Raw genomic sequence first — 23,454 nt, 5'->3', positions numbered from 1 at the left:
GCAGGGTTGAGTTTGGGATCTATGTTTCTCCCCTTTAGTAACATCTGGTTTCTCTCCTTACAGTGACTCTGGCCCCTATGGGTCTCAGTCCCCGGACCCTGGTCTCTCCTTCCTGAAGCCATTGCTCTCCACTCTGGACCAGGCTTCCCAAGGCTCCCTGAGCCACTCACAGTTCTCTACATTCCTGGCCAACATTTCTTCTTCCTTTGAGCCTGGGAGAATGGGGGAAGGACCGGTAGGAGACCCCCCACCTCTCCAGCCACCTGCTCTCCGGCTTTATGATTTTCTAGTGACACTGAGAGGCAGCCCGGACTAGGAGCCAATGCTAGGGCTGCTGGGGGATCTGCTGGCACTGCTGGGACAGGAGCAGACTCCCCAATATTTCCTGGTGCACCAGGCTGGGGTGCTGGGTGGACTTGTGGAGGTGCTGCTGGGAGCCTTAGTTCCTGGGGGCCCCCCTACCCCAACTCGGCCCCCGTGCACCCGTAATGGATCCTCTGACTGTGTCCTGGCTGCTGACTGGTTACCTTCTCTGCTGCTGTTGTTAGAAGACAAGTGCTGGCAAGCTCTGGTGCAGGTGCAGCCCATTGTGGATCCCACCAATGCCATAGGCCTCGATGGGAGGGAGGCAGCTCCTCACTTTTTGTAGGGTCTGTTGGGTTTACTTACCCCAACAGGGGAGCTAGGCTCCGAGGAAACGCTTTGGGGCAGTCTGCTACACACAGTGGGAGCCCCCCTCTATGCTGCCTTTCAGGAGGGGCTGCTCCGTGTCACTCACTCCCTGCAGGATGAGGTCTTTTCCCTTCTGGGGCAGCCAGAGCCTGATGCCAATGGGCAGTGCCAGGAAGGTGAGTGTGGCCAGGGTTGGGGCTGGGATGTGGCAGGGCAAGGAAAATAAAATTGGGGTAGTTCTCTTCCTTACTGTTTCTCTCCTAGGTAACCTTCAACAGCTGCTCTTATGGTAAGTAAGAGGGGACCAGTTCTGAGGGATTGGGCCTGGAAAATCTGGAGGTTGAGAGCTGACAACATCAGCCTTTAGAGAGGAAAACTCCTTTAGGGAGGAGTGTGGTTTAGTGGTTTTGGAGTGTGACGGTCTGGGTTAGTGTCCCAGCTCCACCTCTTCCTAGCCATATGACCTTGGGCAGGTTACATAATCTTTCTATACCTCAGTTTCCCCATTTATAAAATGAGAATGATAATATTAGTTACCACAGAGTTGTTGCACCCCATTAAATGAGTTGATACTGTGCATGCAAACAAAACAGTGCTGGCACATAGTGCTTAATAATGTTAGCTAGTAGAGATGGGATTTAGAAAATAGGGACACAGCTGGATTCCTCTACCCTCTTCCTACTTCAGTACAACAGTGCCAGAGCATAGTTAGACATATTGAGTTGCTGAGCAGATTTCCTAACAGGAGGCCCGCTGAGGGTTGTGTTTCAGCTATCTAAAAGCATATGAAGAAAGGAGACAGAAGGGAGCGAGGTGGACAGAAAGAATTCCAACTGGGGCTTCTCCTAGGTGATTTTGGAGCTTGGCGGGGCAGCTCTCTCCTTTTTGCCCTGTCGCAGCATTTCAACCAGTAATGCCTAAACTCTCAGGGACCTCGCTTGTAGAAAAGCCTATGCTTGCCATGCCCCTTGAGGGCTCTGAGTCAGGGTCAGAATCTTCAGCCAAAGGAAATGTGAACTGACCAGATCCTGCCTGCTCCTCCCTCTGCACCCAGGGGCGTCCGGCACAACCTTTCCTGGGATGTCCAGGCGCTGGGCTTTCTGTCTGGATCACCACCCCCACCCCCTGCCCTCCTTCACTGCCTGAGCACAGGTGTGCCTCTGCCCAGAGCTTCTCAGCCCTCAGCCCACATCAGCCCACGCCAACGGCGAGCCATCACTGTGGAGGCCCTCTGTGAGAACCACTCAGGCCCAGCACCACCCTACAGCATTTCCAACTTCTCCATCCACTTGCTCTGCCAACACACCAAGCCTGTCACTCCACAGCCCCCTCCCAGCACCACTGCCATCTGCCATACCGCTGTGTGGTATGCAGTCTCATGGGCAACAGGTGCCCAAGGCTGGCTACAGGCCTGTCATGACCAGTTTCCTGATGAGTTTTTGAATGCGATCTGTAGTAACCTCTCCTTTTCAGCCCTGTCTGGCTCCAACCGCCGCCTGGTGAAGCGGCTCTGTGCTGGCCTGCTCCCACCCCCTACCAGCTGCCCTGAAGGCCTGCCCCATTCCCCCTCACCCCAGACATCTTTAGGGGCTGCTTCTTGGAGAATGAAACTCTGTGGCCTGAGTGACTGTATGGGGAGGCAAGTATACAGGCTGTGCCCCCCAGCAACCAGGCTTGGGTCCAGCATGTGTGCCAGGGCCCCACCCCAGATGTCACTGCTTCCCCACCCTGCCACATTGGACCCTGTGGGGAACGCTGCCCAGATGGGGGCAGCTTCCTGGTGATGATCTGTGCCAATGACACCATGTATGATGTCCTGGTGCCCTTCTGGCCTTGGCTAGCAGTCCAGTGCAGGATAAGTCGTGGGGGCAATGACACTTGCTTCCTAGAAGGGCTGCTGGGCCTTCTGCCCTCTCTGCCACCACTGGGACCATCCCCACTCTGTCTGACCCCTGGCCCCTTCCTCCTTGGCATGCTATCCCAGTTGCCACGCTGTCTCTGTGGCAGCTGTGCCAGCCCTTGCTCACCCCACACGCCTACACTATCTCCTCCACCTGTTGACCTTCCTCTTGGGTCCAGGGGCTGGGGCGCTGTGGCCCAGGGGATGCTGGGTTGGGTCCTACTGCTCTCCAGTCTCCCAGACAACTGCTCCTTCTGGGATGCCTTTTTGCCCAGAGGGCCGGCATAGTGTGCTGCGGACGATTGGGGAATACCTGGAACAAGAGGAGGAGCAGCCAACCCCACCAGGCTTTGAACCCACTGTCAACCCCAGCTCTGGTATAAGCAAGATGGAGCTGCTGGCCTGCTTTAGTGTGAGTGCTCTGCCAGAGGGAAAGCTCCTAGAACAGTGAGAAGGCCCTCCAGGGGAATTCCTCGTGTACTCAGAGGCAGTAGTGTGGGGTAGTAGTTGAAGCACACAGCTCTAGAGTCAGACAGGCTTGGATTCATATCTTGGTTCTGTGACCAGCCTTAAATGAGTTATTTAACTTCTCTGAGCAATATTTTTCTCGTCTCATTTATAAACTAGGGATGATACTGGTATATGAGATAATACCTGCTGTGGGCTTAGCACAGTGCATGATACACAAATGTGCAATAAATATTACCTTGTTATTCTTTGGGGCTCTTTGACTCTCCCACTTTCTGCACCAGAAAGAAAAAGGATCAAGTTAGAGGACTCTTGATTTTTTCCTAGAGAGTGAGAATTGGAGGCTGGCAGAATACAGGAAGGTAAGGCAGGAATGAGAAAGATTCAGGGACACTACCAATCAGAAAACTTTGGTTCTAGGTTCAACTGTGCCACACATTAGTGTGATCTTAGGCAAGCAATTTAATTTAGTTTTTCTGGGCTTCAGTTTTTACTCTGTTGCATGGAAGGGTGGGAATATGTTAAACACCATAATTCATTCACTGAGTGCCTATTATATGCCAGGCACTTTACTGGGTAGGTTCTGTAGGATATATAAAGATTCCTTACTCCATTTTGGGGCTCCATTTTTCAAGCCCTGGGCCCAGTAAAATGGAATTAGATAGTCTCATAGTATTTGGTTCAGGTCTGCAGGTATTAATTGATCCAACTATGGACCTGGCATGGGAGAGGGTACAAGAGAAATTAGAGATATGATCCTGGACCTAAAAGAGCTTAATATCTGAAGAATCACAGTTGAGATGAAGGACAAGCATCCTAGCAAGTGGAGTTGGAAAGCCTGGGGGAGCTGCAGGAGAGGCAGAGAAGACAGCTCTGTTGGCATATTGTCTTTCTTCCCACCAGCCTGTGCTGTGGGATCTGCTCCAGAGGGAAAAGAGTGTTTGGGCTCTGCAGATTCTAGTGCAGGTAACAGGTGGAGGGCCCATGGGTGGGCTGGGTGACAGCCATGGCCAGAGGTCCCTGCCCTGTGAGGCCATACCCACCATGACCTCCTATTCACAGGCATACCTGCATATGCCCCCAGAAAACCTCCAGCAGCTGGTGCTTTCGGCAGAGAGGGAGGCTGCACAGGGCTTCCTGACACTCATGCTGCAGGGGAAGCTGCAGGTGAGCATAGAGAAAGAGGGGAGCAAGGGCACCTGGAGCCTTGTGTTCAGAGGGCTTGCCTTAGTGGGAGGAGGAACTCCAGAGAGGAAATGGCAGGGATACTGAGCATCTCCAGAGGCAGAATCCATTCCTGTGCCCCCACAGGTACCACCATCTGAGGAGCAGGCCCTGGGTCGCCTGACAGCCCTGCTGCTCCAGCGGTACCCGCGCCTCACCTCCCAGCTCTTCATTGACCTGTCACCACTCATCCCTTTCTTGGCTGTCTCTGACCTGATGCGCTTCCCACCATCCCTGTTAGTCAACGACAGTGCGTAAGGTTCCTGCACCACTCCTTCTGCTCCTGTCAGGGCCAGGCCAACCCCATCCAGCTGGAGCAGCTCCTTCCGGAGCTCCTGTTTTTTTCTTTCATGCCAGATAGGTAATGTGCCAACATCGTAACAAGGTTTGAGAGAGGCACATCTCATACCTGAGTGTGAAAACCCAGTCATGATGCTAATGAACTACAAAAGGATCAGAGAGGTCCTCTCTATAAAACCAGGGAGAGGCCGGGCGTGGTGGCTCACACCTGTAATCCCAGTACTCTGGGAGGCGGAGACAGGCAGATCACTAGTTCAGGAGTTCTCTGGCCAATATGGTGAAACCCTGTCTCTACTAAAATACAAAAATTAGCCAGGCTTGGTGGTGGGTGCCTGTAGTCCCAGCTACTTGGGAGGCTGAGGCAGGAGGATAACTTGAACCTGGGAGGCAGAGGTTGCAGTGAGCCAAGATCGCGCCACTGCACTCCAGCCTGGGCAACAGAGCGAGACTCCATCTTAACAAAAAAACAAAACAAAGACAGGGAGAGTCTCCTTCCTATCTAAACAGCAAGGCTATAGAGGGTCAGGGGAAAACAGTTTGGAAGAAGACAAAGGGTTAAGACCCATTACTCCTCATAGCCTGGCTGCCATCGGGGATTACAGCCCAGGAATGAGGCCTGAACAGAAGGAGGCTCTGGCAAAGCGTCTACTGGCCCCTGAACTGTTTGGGGAAGTGCCTGCCTGGCCCCAGGAGCTGCTGTGGGCAGTGCTCCCCCTCCTCCCCCACCTCCCTCTGGAGAACTTTCTGCAGCTCAGCCCTCACCAGGTATGAGAATCATCTTCTTTATTTGACTGGCCCATCTGCTAGTGGGGACGAGAGTCAATGGCGTGTCTCTCAGTGGCCCCTCCCTGCAAGAACCCCACAGTGACCCCAGTGCGAGCTAACCTTCCCCATCTCAGATCCAGGCCCTGGAGGATAGCTGGCCAGCAGCAGGTCTGGGGCCAGGGCATGCCCGCCATGTGCTGCGCAGCCTGGTAAACCAGAGTGTCCAGGATGGTAAGGAGCAGGTATGCAGGTGAGTTGTGGGATCAGTAACCAAGGCCAAAGTGGAAGAGGTAGAGAGAGGAAAGTACAGGTGTCATGGTGGGTAGGTGTTCTAGGAAGGAAGGGGCAAGGGAGTAGGCAGTGGCCCCAGGCAGCGCAGAGTTCCAGGAGAGGTCTATAGATGGTGCCCCTGTGTAGTGGTGTAGTGGTCAGAGTGCCCAGTGTGTCTGCTGCCAGGCCTGCCTTAGTGCTAGTCTTAGGGACCACACAGAGGTCAGCTTCATGCCCTCCTCAGGCTTGGGTCCCTCGCCTGTTTCCTGAGCCCTGAGGAGCTGCAGAGCCTAGTGCCCCTGAGTGATCCGATGGGGCCGGTAGAACGGGGGCTGCTGGAATGTGCAGCCAATGGGACCATCAGCTCAGAAGGATGAGTGAGCCCCTAAGCACAAGCCTAGAAGACTCTAGGTTTCCCCTGGGTCTGTGTGGATGGCTTTCCCATTGTGTCAACTTGAGCACAGTGGTGCCAGCCCCCCATCCCGCTTTTGCAACAACCTCCATTCCTTACTCCATGGCCATTCTTACCTGTTACCACCTCTTCCTGGCCCTTCCCTATCTGGTCTGTGGCACCCCAAACATACCCGTTGCCATTTTGAACCTAATCTACTCCAGTCCAATCCCTAGTTCCAAACCCTAGCCCAAGCCCTGGGAAATTCAGATATGGGATTAGAGAGGAAGTTCAAGGTTCATCTGTCTTTTCTCTCCAGTCCTAAACCTTCTTTGGTTACAGGTGGCATATGAACTTCTGGGGGTATTGCGCTCATCTGGAGGAGCGGTGCTGAGTCCCCGGGAGCTGCGGGTCTGGGCCCCTCTCTTTCCTCAGCTGGGCCTCCGCTTCCTGCAGGAGCTGTCAGAGCCCCAGCTTAGAGCCATGCTTCCTGTCCTGCAGGGAGCTAGTGTTACACCTGCTCAGGTTTGCCTCTCTCACTCCCTGGCATGCACCCTCCATCCCTGCTTGAGCCCTGTCAAGAGAATCCCATTCAGGGGTAAAAGCAGCCCCTCCTTTCCCCAGGTGAACAGTAGAGGTAAACTCTGTCCATACGAGGACAACTTCATTCCCTTTCCTCAGATCAAGAAGGGACCTGAGTCACTGAGGATGGTTACTGGGGATGTTTAAGAGGGAGCGGGAAGTTTTGGAGGGTTTGCCTTAGGAACCCACTTAGGACCTGGCTGCTGGGTCCTGAGAGCTGTTGTTTTTGGTCCCATCCCAACACAGGCTGTCCTGCTGCTTGGACGGCTCCTTCCTAGGCATGATGTGAGTAGCAGCAACCTCTCAGCCTCTCGCGGGAGGTCTCTATCCCCCTTTTCCCTGGCTTCTGCATCTGCTCCTCCTCTCTCTCCACTCCCCTCATACTTATTGCCTTGCTGCATTGTGATTGTTGTCTTCCCTACCACCCTTCCCTTCCTCTTCAGGCCTCTTGTCTCTCTTGCTCCTTAGCTATGCCTGGAGGAACTCTGCTCCTTGCATCTTCTGCTGCCTGGCCTCAGCCCCCAGACACTCCAGGCCATCCCTAGGCGAGTCCTGGTTGGGGCTTGTTCCTGCCTGGCCTCTGAACTGTCACGCCTCTCAGCCTGCCAGACCGCAGCACTACTGCAGACCTTTCGGGTATGAGAGTAGCAAGGAGGATGAGACAATCAGGGATACGGGCTCTCTCTGGTTGGGAGGAAGGCATCTCCCCTGAGGCCACGGAAGGCCTTTCATACCTCCCCACTTAAACACACACACACACACACACACACACACACACACACACACACACACACACAACCAATTCTCATGCAGGTTAAAGATGGCGTTAAAAATATGGGTACAACAGGTGCTGGTCCAGCTGTGTGTATCCCTGGTCAGGTAATTGTGAGATCTCCCAGCTGAGCTCTTCTCCCCATTTTGGGGCAGTTTCATATGGCTGGTGCTGCCTCCCCCACTACCCTGCAGTGGCCCTGAGAGTTCTGGTTAGCTCTGTACCCATTAGCAGCCCTCCCCAGTTCCAGATGCAGGACAGCATGATCCACCCAAATTGTGCTAGAATAGTGTCAAAGCTGCGAGGGCCTGAGAAATCTTCCAGGCCACCCACCCTGCTTTCAGCTGAAAAGACCAAGGCTCAGAGAAGCTAAGGGACTTTGCTTGCCTGGTGTGTAACTAGCAGCAACACCTGACCACAGCAGCCTGCAGTGTGAGGCTCTTAGGCGTTTATTGCTACAGTGGCAAATGCCATTCCACTTCTGTCCCACCTTTGGTCCGTTTCCACCCCCATGGTTTCTTTTCTCTGAGTGCCAAGTCCAGACTCTCACCTATCACTACACTGCTATACCCATTGCTGCCAGCAGCCTGTTCCCACCACCTGGCCAGACTGCCTGCTTCCCCTGCTCCCATTAAAGCTGCTACAACTCCAAAGGAGTCTTCCACTCTCAGGGGAAGTGCTGGAGACCTTAGGCCCTTTGGTTGGATTCTTGGGGATAGAGAGCACACGACAGATCCCCCTACAGATCCTGCTGTCCCATCTCAGTCAGCTGCAGGGTTTCTGCCTAGGAGAGACATTTGCCACAGACCTGGGATGGCTGCTATTGCAGGAGTCTGTTCTTGGGTATGGATCTTCGAGAACTTCAGATTCTAACTCATTCTGTACCCAATCCTTCAACCACCATCATCAGTGGCAGCCTGTTCCATATTCTTAAGATCCCTTGGAGCCCTGTGTCCCAAATCTGAGCATGTCCTCTTTTCCCCCTCCTTTTCCTCACAGTTCCCTCAGCTCCCCAGCCCCCGATTTTCTTCCTGTCCCCAGGAAACCAGAGTTGTGGAGCCAGGATGAAGTAGAGCAAGCTGGACGCCTAGTATTCACTCTGTCTACTGAGGCAATTTCCTTGATCCCCAGGGTGAGATGAAGGAAGAAGGGAAGGGAGTAAATGCATAGAGGGGACTGGTGAGCTGGTTATGAGGACCCATGGCCAAAGAGGGCAAAGGATATGAAGCCTAGATCTGGGGGGAGACTGCGAAACAGAGACAGGACTTTGGAATTATAGCTACAGCAGCAGGCCCTGATCTGTCCAGATCTCCCCACTCTCCTTCTACCTTCTCATGCAGGAGGCCTTGGGTCCAGAGACCTTGGAGCGGCTTCTAGAAAAGCAGCAGAGCTGGGAGCAGAGCACAGTTGGACAGCTGTGTAGGTGGCCACAGCTGGCTGCGAAGAAAGCAGCCCTGGTAGCAGGGGTGATGTGACCAGCTGCTGAGGATCTTCCAGGTGAAACTACCCAAATACTCATATGTCCAGTAGGATCTACAGGGAGTGTCAAACAGTCTGCGTTCTACTTGTGCTCTTCTCTGGGACTGGGTTTTCTAATTTATAAAGCAAAGAGGTTAGAGGGATGATCTTCAGATCTCTTCTAGTTCTAGAATTCTATAGCTTTGGGAGTTTGTAACTATTAAGTTTTCTTTTAGACCAGAACTTCCATTTTCCTGCTATCTTGTCTCTTTAAACAGCTGACGAAGCTCTAGCTCAGCTAAGTGTGGAGCTCTCTGCTGGGGAGATCCCTAGCAGCTTTGAAGGAGACATTGTGAGGCTCAAGAGCTGGGTTCAAATTCAGCTCTGCCATTAAATCCCTGACCAACATCCTCAGTCTTCCGTCTATAAAACAAGGGACTTGGCATCTCCAGTCACGTCTTGTTCTATTAACTTCTAAGCCCTATTCATCTTACTCTGTAATACTCCCTAGATCCCTACTTGCCACAGTGCTCCATCCTCCAAAGGTTGGAAGAGTCATTCCATCTACAGATATCTCTGGGCATATTTTATTACCATACTGACCTCCTGGCCCTGCCTTCCCCCTTCAGAACCTGTGCCAAATTGTGCAGATGTACGAGGGACATTCCCAGCAGCCTGGTCTGCAACCCAGATTGCAGAGATGAAGCTCTCAGACTTTGAGGACTGCCTGACACTATTTGCAAAAGATGCAGGACTTGGGCCCAAGGAATTGTGGGCAGCCATGGGCAAAGCAAAACAGGTTAGTGATGGAGAGCCAACTAAAGTCGGCCATGAGGAAGCTCTTTGGGTGTGATGTAGGACAAGAAGAGAATGGAGAGTTGGATGAGAGGTGAGGGAAGCAGGAGATTAAAGAGAAGATTTGGGTCACAAGTAGGAGGTGAGGGGGGATAAATATTGAGGAAAGAGAGCTAGTATAATGAATAGAGGGACTATAGCAGTGGTTACCAAATTTTAATGTGTATCACAATCATCAAGAGAACAGACTTTTTTCTTTATTCTTTTTTTTCTTTCTTAAAAAATAATGGCATGCCTCATGAATTTGTGTGTTATCCTTGCGCAGGCGCCATGCTAATCTCTGTATCATTCCAATTTATTTTGTATATGTGCTGTTGAACCGAGCACGGGAACAATGCCCGTGCCAGATTACCATGCTAGATTGACTTAATGAAAACCTTTGGGGAGGCTGGACGCAGTGGCTCACGCCTGTAATCCCAGCACTTTGGGAGGCTGGGGCATGTGGACTGCTTGAGCTCAGGAGTTTGAGACCAGACTGGGCAACATGGTGAAACCCTGTCTCTACTAAAAATAGAAAAAAAAAATAGCTGGGTATGGTGGTGCATGCCTGTAATCCCAGCTACTCGGGAGGCTGGGGTAGGAGAATCCCCTGAGCCCAGGAGGTGGAGGATGCAATGAGCAGAGATTGCACCACTGCACTCCAGCCTGAGTATTAGAGCAAGACCCGGTCTCATAAGTAAATAAGCCTCTGGGGGAAAGAGTCCAGACATCTGCATCTGCTTTTTTTTTTTTTTTTGAGACAGAGTCTCACTCTGTCACCCAGCACCCACACTGGAGTGCAGTGGTGTGATCTTGGCTCACTGTAACCTCTACATCCTGCGCTCAAACGATCCTCCTGTCTCAGCCTCTCAAGTAGCTGGGACTACAGGTGCACACCACCACACCTGGTTAATTTTTGTATTTTTGGTAGAGATGGGGTTTCGCTATGTTGCCCAGGATGGTCTTGAACTCCTGGGCTCAAGCAATCCTCCCGCCTCAGCCTCCCAAAGTGCTGATTATACCTGTGAGCCACTGTGCTGGGCCTCAGGCATCTGTGTTTTAATAAGCGTCTCTGTGTCTGATGCACATAAAAGTGTAGAACTCATGGACTAGAGTTAGTTTGCTCTTCTTTTCCACTGACTGTAATGTCTTTTGCTTATTTTTTTTTTTTGTCTTTTTTTTTCTTCCTTTTTGTGGAGAATGGGGTCTCACTATATTGCCCAGGCAGGTCTCGAACTCCTGGGCTCAAGCTATCATCCCACCTCTACCTCCCTGAGAGCTGGGATTACAGGCGTGAGCCACCGCGCCCGGCCTGCATTGTCTTTCAAAACACGTTAGTCAGAGGAACTGTAACGCAACTGTCTCATTTTATAGTGGAGGAAACTAAAGAAAAGGCAGGTGACTTGCCTAGAGTTATACAGCTAAGGGCAGAGGCAAGACTTAAAACCCAGCATTCTGACTCCCAATCCACTGCTTTTCCACTCACATTGTTCCTCTCTTTCTCCTAGTTGTGGGGTCCCCCCCGGGGATTTCGTCCTGAGCAGATCCTGCAGCTCGGTTGGCTCTTAATAGGTCTAGGAGATCGGGAACTACAGGAGCTGATCCTAGTGGACTGGGGAGTACTCAGCACCCTGGGGCAGATAGATGGCTGGAGCTCCACTCAGGTAACACCTTTCCTCCTCCCTACCACTTCCCAAACACCCATCCCACAGACCCAGCCCTGTAGATCATCTAAAGTCCAAGGAATTTTTTCCTGTGACCTTACCTGGTCATTCTTTCTATCTTTTGTTGATACCCCCTACTAGTGACCTTCAGGACTCTGATTTATTCACTCTGAGGCCCTGAACACATAATACTGTCTCCTACCTCTTTTCCTGGAGGCCTCCTCTTTTTCTATCCTTTTCTTTTCTGAGTCCTCGGCCTTCCCCGTGACTCTTTAGGTCTTAATAGTAACAGAATGTAACCCAGCAACACCTATCACTTCCCTGTCCATTCATTCTCCATAACTTTTCTGCTTCCCCTCTGCCCCCAACCCCCACCCCAGCTCCGTGTTGTGGTCTCCAGTTTCCTACGGCAGAGTGGTCGGCATGTGAGCCACCTGGACTTCATTCATCTGACAGCGCTGGGTTATACGCTCTGTGGACTGCGGCCAGAGGAGCTCCAGCACATCAGCAGTTGGGAGTTTAGGTCACTTGTGAAGGGGCTGAGGGTGGTGGTGCTGAGGTAAAGGTGGACTTACTGGGGAAAGAAGGATCATGAAGGTTTGGTCCCATGGAGGAAGGGAACTCATCTGAAACCATCTCTTCCTTTGTCTCATGACCACAGCCCCTTTCACTGAAGCTGAATTCTTCTTCCTTCCTTCCCACTGTTCTACAGCCAAGCAGCTCTCTTCCTGGGCAGCCTGCATCTCCAGTGCTCTGAAGAACAACTGGAGGTTCTGGCCAACCTCCTTGTACTGCCTGGTGGCTTTGGCCCAATCAGTAACTGGGGGCCTGAGATCTTCACTGAAATTGGCACCGTAGCAGGTGGGGAGCTGGGCTACTGCTGGTGCAAGTTGGTTTGGTTTCTATACCATGGGTGGACTGGATGGAAGACTGCCCTGCAATTCTTGAGGTGGGGACCTGAAAGTGTTTAAATAAGGGGCTAGAGACATTCTGGGGAAAGTCTACGGTAGGGCACTTTGGGAGTAGTTAGAGAAGGTCTATCAGTTTGAAGAGAAGGAAGGTGAGTAAGACAATGTTTGGATGCCACTTGCTTCAACAGCTGGGATCCCAGACCTGGCTCTTTCAGCACTGCTGCAGGGACAGATCCAGGGCCTTACTCCTCTTGCCATTTCTGTCATCCCTCCTCCTAAATTTGCTGTAAGTATTAATGGACTGGGGTGACCACAGGAAGCCAGGGCCAACTGGCATGCACTGATTCCTACCCCTGCCCCCAGGTGGTGTTTAGTCCCACCCAACTATCTAGTCTCACCAGTACTCAGGCTGTGGCTGTCACTCCTGAGCAAATGGCCTTTCTGAGTCCTGAGCAGCGACGAGCAGTTGCATGGGCCCAGCATGAGGGGAAGGAGAGCCCGGAACAGCAAGGTGAGTTCCCAGCTGCACAGCTTGAGCCTCCATCTCCCGACCCAGAATCAAACCCCTAATCTGGTGCTGTCTGGCTCTTAGAGTGCACCCAGGGAGATCCCTGGAGTGAAGGAGTCTATAGGCAGAGCGCTAATTTCCAAGTATCAATGCTCCTGGAGAGCAGAGTTGTGATATGACTCCCATTCCCTGTCTATTATAGGTCGAAGTACAGCCTGGGGCCTCCAGGACTGGTCACAACCTTCCTGGTCCCTGGTATTGACTATCAGCTTCCTTGGCCACCTGCTCTGAGCCTGTCTCTACAGTAGAAGGAGATTGTGGGGAGAGAAATCTTAAGTCATAATGAATAAAGTGCAAACAGAAGTGCATCCTGATTATTTTCAGAAGCTGATGAGGAATATGGGTAAAATGTTAATGCTTTCCACCCACCTGAGAATCAGTGTTCCCAGGATGCCATATCTGGAGTCTCTTTCCATCATAAATAATCCCACTGCCTCTTTTCATTTCCTGAAGCCTGCTCCCCTCCTCACCCCACCATTAGAAATAACAGACAGCTGCAGCATAGCAAGGAGTCTTTACTAGGATGGAGGCAGGGGATGTGGGGGCAGGTCCAGAGCAAGTAGAATGGGCCATCATTAGAATGAGCAGAACTCCTGGGAATCTTGAGTCATCAGCTGGTGGTGGGGAGTTAATGCTTGGTATGGATGACAGGTGTGGGGATGCGGATATCCTGGCCTCTCTCCAGACGCCGTTCACAATCAATCAAATAGTTTACTCCATCGATGACCAGCTGCACAAGCTCCACCTGAAGGACACTAATCTTTGATCTCTGCTTCCTACAATCTGAGCTTTTCTTTAGCACTGACTGACTTGCCTGCTCATTTCCAATCGCCTCCCCACACGACCTGAATTTCATTTCAGATTATGTTACGTCCCGGAGGCTCACTCACTGCCATATTTCAGCCCCCACAGACCTATAGCTCTCCTCACCCGAATCCCTTAGGATCTCACCTCTGATTTGCCTAGTCGGTCCAAATTAGAAATATCAAAGACACCGCCTGTGGCAGCAGTGTCCACTCCTCCAGTACCACGCTTTTGGAGTCTTAGGTTCTCCAGGATCTTTGGGAAGCGGCTATCCTAGAGAGGAGATAGGAATTGGGAGCACGGTCGATAGAGGCAGAGACTAGTCCTACCTGAAAGAGCCCTGAACCTGCTCAGAGCTCTGTTTCCTTTTTGTTTTTTTTTTTCAGACAGGATCTCTCTCTGTCACCCAGGCTGGAGTGATCACAGGTCACTGAAGCCTCAACTTCCCAGGCTTAAGTGATCCTCTCACCTCAGCCTCCACTACACCCAGCTAACTTTTGCATTTGTAGTAGAGACAGGGTTTCGCCAGGTTGCCCAGGCTGGTCTTGAACTCCTGGGCTCAGGTAATCGGCCCACCTTGGCCTTCCGAGTGCTGGGATTACAGGCATGAGCCACTGTGCCTGGCCTGTCCCCTGAACCTTTAGCCACAACATGTTTGGCTTCTTTCCAAAGGGTCCACTCCCTCCCCATCCACAACCCACCCTTCCTTACTCACACCCCTCTGTAACCCCACAACTCCTTTACTTTGCTTAGCAGGGGCAGTTTGATGTGCACTCCTGCCCGAAGTCCAGTGCCCAGGTTAGATGGACAGGTCAAGATGTATCCCAAACGCTCATTCCACATGAACTCCCAGCCACGTTCTTGGATAAGTCTCTCCACCTGAGTCCACAAAGGTTTTGTTAATGAAAAATCAGGGATATTTCATTAACCCTGGACCCTCCCTTAGCTAGACACACAAGAACACTAGAAATATGTCTAGAACAGAAACTTGGCTGTGAATGGATGACATTGGTCTTTTTTTATGAAAATGGCTTGTTATTGTTTTCATGCATACATGATGCAAAATTATGATGTGCATAATAATGAGATTGTGAAAAAATATCTTATGTGGAAGAAGAAAACTCGAAGGAGTGGTGTATTAGGGATGATCTAGGGAAATGAACAGAGGTGGTAAACTGAACAGAGAGAGGACTGATTATTCAATGAGTTCTGCATGCATCAATTATCTTTGCTTTGCTAATGAGCCTAGAGCTTGGAAGGGTCCTTTCAGACAGAAGATGAAGGTGTAAGCTTTGCCAGGAAGAGGTAAGATAAGGTTCTGTTAGCTGTGAACGGAGCACCTGTGTCAATGCAGAGAAAGATGAAAACAGAGCAGAAAAGCCAGATTCATAGGAATAGGGGCAGGGGGAAGGCGTTTTGCTTCACTTAACCACGTAGTCATGAAGATGACTATTAGAGTTGAAGAGACAAGGGATCTACCAGAGTGATGGTCACAAAGACCACTACCCAACGTGAGTAAAAGGATCCTGTTTATAGTTCAGAAAGAACCATGGCATAGGGCATATCTTACATGCTGAATGCGGAGGAAACCCATCTAGAATAATAATGCAGCTAACACTTTAACACTTATTAAGCCCTTTCTTTGGAGCAAGTACTTTATCTGTATTTCGTTTAATCCCCACAACAACCTAAAATGTAGAAAATCTCATTATCCCAATTTATAGATGAAGAAACTGAGGCATATAATTTAAAGGTACTTCCCGACCCACTCATAGTCAGAATATGTTATCTATTACTTGCCAAAAATAGTAGAAACTTCTCAGAATCTAAAAGAGGAGCCCTTTTTCTTTGCAAACCTAAAATAGAACTGTATGTTTGAGAACATAGACTAAGATTGAATTGAGTTTATGGGGATTTCTAATGTAGACTTGAATATGGAGACCCAATCTATGTAGGATTGATGATTCAGTTCAACTCTCATGTAGAGCCACATATTCTAGAACTCGAACCATTCGATTCTCCACCTTCCCCAGTCTCCCTCCCAACTCTCAACTTAAAGCCTCGACCTGATACTTTAACAAGAATGATAGAATCCAGAGTCAAGGCCTACCTTGGCTCAGAACTGGGTGGTTATATTGGAATCATGAACACAGCAACCTCTCCCCGCCAACATCAATCTAAGCTCAAATGTTCTCCTTATCTGCACACCTCACCATTCCACTGCACACATCCCAGGCACTGACCTGCCATCTCAGTTATTCCTTTTTTGCATTATCTGGCAACTGCCTTATTCACTTCCTAAGGTTCCTGACACTCTTTCTTTTCCTAATCTTAGGGTGACCACATGTCCTGGTTTTCCCAGTATGGTCCCAGCTGGTTTATACCTTTATTCCTAGAGTGAGTCCTAGATAGTCCTTTTTACTATCAGACATGTCCTGGGTGGGTTGATAAATTACATAATCTATTTATGCTACTCTTTGGTTTTCCTTATGTCCTCCCACCTAGCTCCCCTACACAATCTTTTCCAACCTCTTTGAGGCCTCGGCAGAATCTTTCAAACACTCTCTTCATGTTGCCACCCTTCTCCATGGAGATGACCCGCGTATGATCCTCCTCATTCACCCAGATCAGGAAGCTCTTCTCATTGTTGTGCCTGAGGGCAGGAGAGGGACAGTGTTCAAGAGGCAAGGCAAGAATTGGGAGAGATAGAGGGGGAAAAAAAAAGCATTTATGAGGGCATGAAGACAAAAGAAGTAAGGAGCAGCCTCATACCAAATTCCACGAGCATCTGGCCAGTCTCGAGCCATTCCTGCTGCGGTCAGCAATGGGGACACAGGCTTATCAAACAGAAAGTGGTCCTGGGAAGAGTAACGGGACTTGGGTTAAGAATCTTCATGGTGGCCCCTGGGCCTCTCAGAGCCCACGTCTCATCTGGCCCAGCCTTCCCTCTGGCTCTTTTTTCCATCTGCTCCCACCAACCAGCGCCCTCTTAAGGCCCTCACATCAATAAGCTGCTGCTGTTCAGCCTCTGTCATCTCACTGAGCCTATAGTAACGTCCAGCCAGGTCACCCTTCAGGCCACTCAGTGCATCCACCACAACACGTTCCACCTCCCGTCGCTCTGCTCGAGTGCAAGCTGGAGGCAGACTGAGTCCTCGGATGCTTCGGCCAGTTCTGACTCTAGAGGACAATACATACCTCTCATCAAAGTAGCCAGAACGGATCTGGGAGATAAGGGAAATGAATATAAGTCACAGAAACACTGTGGGAACTGAGGGCCCCTGGGAAAGGAGAGATCTTCCTTAGGCATTAGAGGACTCTTTGTGCATTCTACTTGCGTGCGTTGGAAGAAGAGGCCCGTTGGGAAAGCACTCCAATTGAAGGGCGCATTGCAGACCCTTCCCCAAACCGCCCACCTCGGGCCATGGTCATTCTTATCTATCCTTTCATCTCCATATATGCTGCCCCTTAAGATATGATTCTTCCCTTACATTAAGATTAAAAGCTCAGCAGTGTAATGACCATGAGTCAGGAAATAAGGTGAAGGGATTGGAGATACAGTGTTGTACACAGGCAATGCAAATCAGAAGCGGGATATTTGAACTCACTTTACTGGCATCCAGATCCGTGGTGTGCTTCATTGTCCGGGGGTCATATCCATTGTGTCGCTCTTGGATCACAGGGTCAAACAGGTCAGCAAATACCTAAGGGGAGTTAAGAGGGAGAGATGGTTAAGGAGAGGGGATCCCTCCCCAGACTTCAACTGTGCATTGATTTCACTGGGTCAGAACACTTAAGTATGGGGGGGCTCAGAGTCTTGGGGGAAAGTGAGAGGTCTTTAAGGGGAAGGAGCTGGGATGACTGGGAAGATGAGTTGGATCATCAGGGAGACTCTGGGGACCCCCTACCTCATAGGTCTCCTCATCTCCAGCCACCATGCCCACAGTCTTGATGAAGGGGTGGCCAGGGTTGTCCACGCCAGTCTGGATACACTGATCTAGCGTCCAACCAGTGGGTGTGGTCTTGTCGCAGAGCCGTGCATAGACTGCTGGGGTCAGGTGACTGGCCATGCAGTTGTTGTGCTTTCGGAGGTCTGGGTACTCAGCGCTGGGGAGGGGGTACCCAGTGACCATGGAGGGAGGGCACAGACCCTAGACCTAGTGCAGTTACCTGGGAGCTGTCCAGTTGGCCATGTCTGGCTTTGCTCCGTGGGAGGAGGGGGAATTAGAAAGAGGCTAAACCTTGGTAATCTCTTTAGGGACTTTCAGAGTCTATGCTTTTCTAGTAGTTCTAGTTGCCTCTGGCTGGCCAACTCAGTTTCTCCAGATCTGCTCAGTTCTTTCCTCCCATGACACAACACTAGGGATGGAGGAGGGGAAAAGCCTAAGGAGAGGAATTGAGGAAATGAGGGAAACAGATGGAGGGGAGCGAAAAGGATAGTTCCCGGCTTTACACTTAGGGATTTGGGCAGCGAGTGCAGCTGGAACTCGTAGGGCCAGAGGTGGTCTTGGCAGGTCCCCAGGAATGTTCTTGCTTTATGGTTTTGGCCCCCACCCCCACTCCGCTGAGGTCTGCAGACTGCACAGCCCTCCAGCTCCAGGGCCTTCGTGATTATAGCCCTTCTCTGTTGCCCATATTCTCATTTCTACCCGCACCTTCAATCACCACCTGCCCCCGCCTCCTCCCGCGCCTCAGGCACTGTTACCTCGGGGGATACAGCCTCCGTCGTTCACTGGCCGCTCGTACAGGTTCCGGTCGGAGCAGAAACCCAGCGGCTAGAGACCCCGCTCCGGCCAAAGCCAGGAGCCTGATTCCCGGGCGGGCGGACAGCAGACGGGAGAAGGGACCAGCCATGGCTTGAGGTCTGGCCACGGGATCCTGGAGTAGGCGCTAGCGCAAGATAGGATCCGGAACAGGGAGGGAGGATGCAACCGGATAGACTGAGGGCCGGAGCTAGGTCCGAGGCTGCAGCCGAAATGGGGGTCGGATTGGAGGCTGGAGCCGGAATGGGAGCCGGTGCCAACCAGACTGCAGGAGAGGCGCAATGAGCTAGTGGCAGGTGGGCGGAGGAGGGGGAGGCCCCAGCCGCAGTCTCCAGGGGTGGGGCTCCCCGAGGCCCCGCCTTCCCCCCCTGCCACCGCGCTAGGTGCGGCACCCGCCAGGTAATTAGCGGGACCTGAGACTCGCGCGTCTAAAGCCGGGGATGTAGCCCCCACCCGCCCCCGGGATGTGGCGGCCCAGATTTCAGCACCAAGTGGAGGACAGCACCCGGATGGACTAGCTAAACCCCAACACCCTTCCCCCAAACCCCTCGGTTTAAACCGAAACCTGATCCATCTACCCTGTGGGTGTAGAAGGGTGACATTGCCCAACCTATTCTCTGCTTTCGGCCTGCCCCAGCCTCCTCTCCCTTCTCCCGGGGGCAGCCGCGGGGAAACCGCGGAATAAACACAGATACCAAAGGAGGATATGGAGAAAGCACAGGGTTAGAGGCAGGCACTGGGAAAGACACCCATTGGCTCAAGGTCACCTTTTCCTTAGAACCAGGAAGAGGAGCAAGGTGCTTCCTTGCCACCTCTGTGCACTCCTTACAAGGCTGAGAAAGGAGTCCCTGGCAGGAACCAGGGAAATATTAATTCTTATGCCATCTGTGCTGTGTCCTCCACCTCCACTCTGCACCCAAGTCTGAAGCCCTGTTACTTCCTGCCTCTACTTCTCATGATCCCCCACTTTTTGTTTTCCTTTTGTCTCTCCCACATTCCTCCCCACCCCCTACCTTGCCTTTGATATTTTACTTCTCTGCGTCTTTTCCAGACTCTGACGTGTTCGCTGCTCACAGGATGCCCTCTGCGTTTTCGGCAAGCTTGCTCACCTGTTAGTGGTGCTGGGTGTGGGGCCGGGGTTGGGCAGGGAATCGTTAGTTTCCTCTTCCTCCTCTCCCTTGGCTTCTCTCTCCGTAGTTCCTAGTTCCTGGGCTGGAGGAGAACGTAAAGTGAGGTGGTGAAGGGTGTGGTGAGATGACTGGGTGTGGGACCGGAACAGGCAGGCACAGGTCTCCAGACACCACATGTGTTTCCTTTCTTGGCTCCCTAATGCTGTTTAATCCAGAGAGTAAAGGCAAGTGGTGTACAAGGGCATGAGGTCGTCAGGGCATCTCTGCCTTCCTCTTGGTTCCCTCTTCTGCTCTCTCTCCTCATAAAATGCATATTCAGACTTGAGAGGGCTTTGTTTCCTAGCTCCAGGTATGATTTGACCTTTGTCCTGGTAGCAAGGAGAATGAATGCTAGAGTTGAAATAGAGATGAGGGGCTTCAACGTAGAGGGTCAGTTAAGGTGGAATGGCACTGTGGCATTAGTCCCCTACCTCTGCTATCCTGTTGTACCCACAAGACAGTAAGATACTCGGAAATCTTAAGAGAGAGTATTTGGGAAAGAGAATTCCCTTTCCATCAAGAACTCCCCCATACTACTCTCATTCCCTTCTTTCCCCTTAGGCCTTCCTTGTGTTCTTTTTTTCCACCTTCTTCATTTGTGGGTATTCTTAGAAGTATCCACCTCTCCTTTGGGCTCATTCCTTCCCTCCTGGTAAGACATCAATTGTTAGAGAATAGAGTTATGCAGCTGCAGTGTGGAAAATGTTACCTGTGTTGTGGGGTCTCTTTACCTAGGTTAAAAAGTAGCCATGAGTAAATAAATATAACTTCTTAGAATAGCGTGTATTTATCCAGATTAATAGAAGATAATCTTCCAGAGCTGTAGGGTAGCTATTTGATTGAGAGGGTGGTTACTAAGATTAAGGAATAGGGAGTGGGAAGAGATAATTACAGAAGGAGAAATAAGACAGCCAGAGGAGTGGAGAAATTACCCAAGTTTAGAGAGTAGCTTCCCAAATGTGAACAATAATTCCACTGAGAAAACACATGTACTTGTGCACTTTTCTTTTCTTTTCTTTTCTTTTCTTTTTTTGAGACCTTGTCCTGCTCTGTCACCCAGGATGGAGTGCAGTGGCAGGATGTCTGCTCACTGCAATCTCCGCCTCCCGGGTTCACACCATTCTCCTGCCTCAGCCTCCCGAGTAGCTGGGACTACAGTCACCCGCCACCACGCCCGGCTACTTTTTTTTTTTTTGTATTTTTAGTAGAGACGGGGTTTCACTGTGTTAGCCAGGATGGTTTCGATCTCCTGAGCTCGTCATCTGCCTGCCTCAGCCTCCCAAAGTGCAGGAATTACAGGTGTGAGCCACCGCGCTCAGCCACTTGTGCACTTTTCTTATCCCTCCTGTGCCTTTGACAGGCACATAATATATTAATGCTCATTTAAAAAGTTATTTTACAGCATATGGAAGTAATCAATATATTGTATTGATATATGGTATTTTATTTATTTAATAAGAATTATTATTGTAAATAGTATTTAATATTTTTAAAGCACTTTACAGTTACAAGGAACTTTTATATGTATTATTTCATTGAGTTGAATTGGATTGTTCCAATGATTACTAGGGACAGAGTCTACATTTTCAGGGGGATAGGAAGGGAAGTTAACTACCTGGAAGATGCTATAATAGCTAGTTTGAAGGGCTAGAGTGATGGAGGGGGTATGAGCCTGAGCATGAACTAGGGAGGCATCTATTCCTCTTAGAATAATCTATTGCAGCCCTTAGAATCATTTCTTTGTCCATTCAGAAGGCCTTGTGGGGTCAGTACAATGTGGCACCACTGGAAAAGTGGCAAGACCTCTAATGTTGCAGAGAAGAAAGAGGGAACAACTGTCTTGACCAGGGAAACCCAAGCGAAGATGCAAAGATAATAAGAACAATAACATATACAATAGAAAATGCTTCCATATTATCAGTATCCTTTAAGTGAGGTGTTTTGTTGTTGTTGTTTTTTGAGACAGGGTCTCGCTCTGTCAGCCAGGTTGGAATGTAGTGAGGTGATCTGTGCTCACTGCAAACTCCATCTCCCAGGCTCAAGTGATCCTCCCACCTCAGTCTCATAAGTAGCTGTGACCACAGGCATACCCCACCACACCTGGCTAGCTTTTGTATTTCTTGTAGAGACAGGGTTTCCTCATGTTGCCCAGGCTGGTCTTGTACCCCTTACACTCCAGCAATCTGCCGCCTCGGCCTTCCAACGTGCTGGCATTATAGGCATGAGTCACCACAACAGGCTTTAATTAGTTTTTTTTTTTTTTTTTTTTTTTTTGAGACGGAGTCTGGCTTTCTCCCCAGGCTGAGGTGCACTGGCGCCATTTCGGCTCACCGCAATCTCCACCTCCCGGGTTTAAATAATTCTCCCAAGTAGCTGGGATTACAGGTGCGCACCACCACATCCAGCTAATTTCTGCATTTTTAGTAGAGACAGGGTTTCACTATGTTGGCCAGGATGGTCTCGCCCTTCTGACCTCGTGATTCGAATGACTCGGCCTCCCAAAGTGTTGGGATTACAGGCGTGAGCCGCCGAGCCTGGCAATAGGTTTTTAATCCCAGTTTTATGGATGAGAAAAATAAAGGCTCAGAGAAGTTAAGTGAGTCGCTCAAGGCTGCACAGATATTAAAGGTAAGGCCAGGATTCAAATCCAGCTTTGTCTGGAGCATAGAGAAAAAGCAGGCTGTGGAGATAGGAATCAATTTGTCTAGAATTCCAGGTCCATCCATTTTCTTGCCTCCTCTGTAAATGTCTCTCTGTTCCTTCTCTTAACTTTCTTGTCTGCTTCTCTCGTCTCTTTTTTGTCTCCAGTCTCCCTGTCACTGCTCTTTACATCTGTTAATATTTTCAACCTTTATTTATTGGATCTGTACATATGAGACCCTGTTTTGTCTCATAAGACAAACAGAAGACCCGTTTTTTTGTTTGTTTGTTTTGAGACGGAGTGTCGCTCTGTCGCCCAGGCTGGAGTGCAGTGGCGTGATCTCGGCTCACTGCAAACTCCGCCTGCCGGGTTCACCTCATTCTCCTGCCTCAGCCTCCCGAGTAGCTGGGACTACAGGTGCCCGCCACCGCGCCCAGCTAATTTTTTGTATTTTTAGTAAAGACAGGGTTTCACCGTGTTAGCCAGGATGGTATCTATGTCCTGACCTCTTGATCCGCCCGCCTCGGCCTCCCAAAGTGCTGGGATTACAGGCGTGAGCCACCGCGACCGGCCTTTGGAAGACCTGGTTTTGCTCTGAAGGAGCAGCAACGGCACAAACTCTGCCTCTTCCTCTTTCTCAGCATCAGGCTTCCCACCCACCCCGTCGTCTCATGGAACGTCTCTGTCTAGACCATGCATCTGGACTTTGGCGACGCAGTAAGAAATCAAAGGAAGGGAGCATCAAGTTGCATTCCCTCCGGGAGCCACCAGGGGTCACCGTCCTCCGTGCAGAAGCGCCGGCCAACGCAGCCTGACTCTGTTGCCGGTGCGCGCCCTTCGCTGATTGGTGGCACCGCAAAGAAGTCGCGCTTTGATTGGGCCGCTGTCAGGTGTCGCTGCCGGCAGGTTCGGCTGCGTGAGCGGAGGGAGGCGGGTGAATGAGGGCCGGGGGCGGTGGGGGAGTGGCTGTGGCTGGGGGCGGTATCGGAGGGGGTGGGCGCGGTAGAGTGGGCTTGGTGGATTCCCGGAGCAGGGAGGGGTTCGTTCTGGGTGGGCTCCGCTTTGGGAGGAGGCCCAGCGGAGGGGCCTTAGTGTCAGCGTAGGGAGAGTGGGGCATCGAAGGCGGGGGCGGGCAAAGGCTAGTGGAGTCGGGATGGGAGGGCGGTATTCATGACCGGGAGCTGTGCGAGGAGAGTACCGAGGAGAGGGTCGGCGGGAGAGGAGGTGGATGGGTATGTGGGGGTCTGCGTGAGGAAGAGGGGGTCCTGCGGGAGGATGGAGGAGCGGAATCATACAGG

General features: G+C 51.1%; 2 protein-coding genes and 2 non-coding genes across 8 annotated transcripts in view; 1 reads left to right on the top strand and 3 right to left on the bottom strand.

The window, feature by feature from the left end:
- The window catches only part of LOC104673766 (stereocilin-like), a 28,086-nt gene extending 14,806 nt beyond the window's left edge, over positions 1–13,280 (top strand). Inside the window, 26 exon segments of the mRNA XM_030930803.1 lie at positions 64–848; positions 937–961; positions 1,727–2,226; positions 2,229–2,671; positions 2,673–2,754; positions 2,757–2,842; positions 2,844–2,984; positions 3,944–4,006; positions 4,103–4,207; positions 4,352–4,518; positions 5,143–5,329; positions 5,464–5,571; positions 6,333–6,515; positions 6,819–6,857; positions 7,041–7,208; positions 7,420–7,451; positions 7,882–8,187; positions 8,386–8,476; positions 8,685–8,841; positions 9,432–9,601; positions 11,145–11,300; positions 11,681–11,823; positions 12,013–12,161; positions 12,400–12,497; positions 12,575–12,722; positions 12,922–13,280. Of these exon segments, the coding sequence (XP_030786663.1) occupies positions 64–848; positions 937–961; positions 1,727–2,226; positions 2,229–2,671; positions 2,673–2,754; positions 2,757–2,842; positions 2,844–2,984; positions 3,944–4,006; positions 4,103–4,207; positions 4,352–4,518; positions 5,143–5,329; positions 5,464–5,571; positions 6,333–6,515; positions 6,819–6,857; positions 7,041–7,208; positions 7,420–7,451; positions 7,882–8,187; positions 8,386–8,476; positions 8,685–8,841; positions 9,432–9,601; positions 11,145–11,300; positions 11,681–11,823; positions 12,013–12,161; positions 12,400–12,497; positions 12,575–12,722; positions 12,922–13,010 (4,621 nt within the window). The 3' untranslated portion in view covers positions 13,011–13,280.
- Positions 4,616–4,719, bottom strand: LOC115898053. The gene has a single exon (XR_004057811.1). It is a non-coding gene; the product is annotated as a small nucleolar RNA U13 (small nucleolar RNA).
- LOC115897804 lies at positions 9,878–9,984 on the bottom strand. The gene has a single exon (XR_004057597.1). It is a non-coding gene; the product is annotated as a U6 spliceosomal RNA (small nuclear RNA).
- On the bottom strand, positions 13,275–19,568 carry LOC104675001 (creatine kinase U-type, mitochondrial). 5 transcript variants are annotated; one of them, XM_010379459.2, is made up of 10 exons: positions 19,456–19,568; positions 18,289–18,611; positions 17,492–17,690; positions 17,192–17,287; positions 16,586–16,807; positions 16,356–16,441; positions 16,113–16,236; positions 14,328–14,462; positions 13,731–13,856; positions 13,275–13,524 (listed from the first exon to the last, which is right to left on the bottom strand). In XM_010379459.2, the coding sequence occupies exons 2-10, from the start codon at positions 18,435–18,437 to the stop codon at positions 13,408–13,410; spliced, it is 1,254 nt and encodes a 417-aa protein (XP_010377761.1). In that variant the 5' UTR covers positions 18,438–18,611; positions 19,456–19,568; the 3' UTR covers positions 13,275–13,407. The 5 variants fall into 5 exon arrangements, with proteins under 5 accessions (XP_010377761.1, XP_030787137.1, XP_010377766.1 ...); XM_030931277.1 differs by having other exon boundaries at positions 16,586–16,763; XM_010379464.2 differs by having other exon boundaries at positions 18,289–18,548; positions 19,456–19,559.
- Between the last annotated feature and the right edge of the window lie 3,886 nt (positions 19,569–23,454).

This window comes from Rhinopithecus roxellana, chromosome 5, assembly GCF_007565055.1.
Source record: "Rhinopithecus roxellana isolate Shanxi Qingling chromosome 5, ASM756505v1, whole genome shotgun sequence".
NCBI classification, from domain to species: Eukaryota; Metazoa; Chordata; class Mammalia; order Primates; family Cercopithecidae; genus Rhinopithecus; species Rhinopithecus roxellana.
The sequence above is the reverse complement of the archived record's forward strand: the minus strand, read 5'-3'. Positions and strand labels throughout refer to the sequence as shown.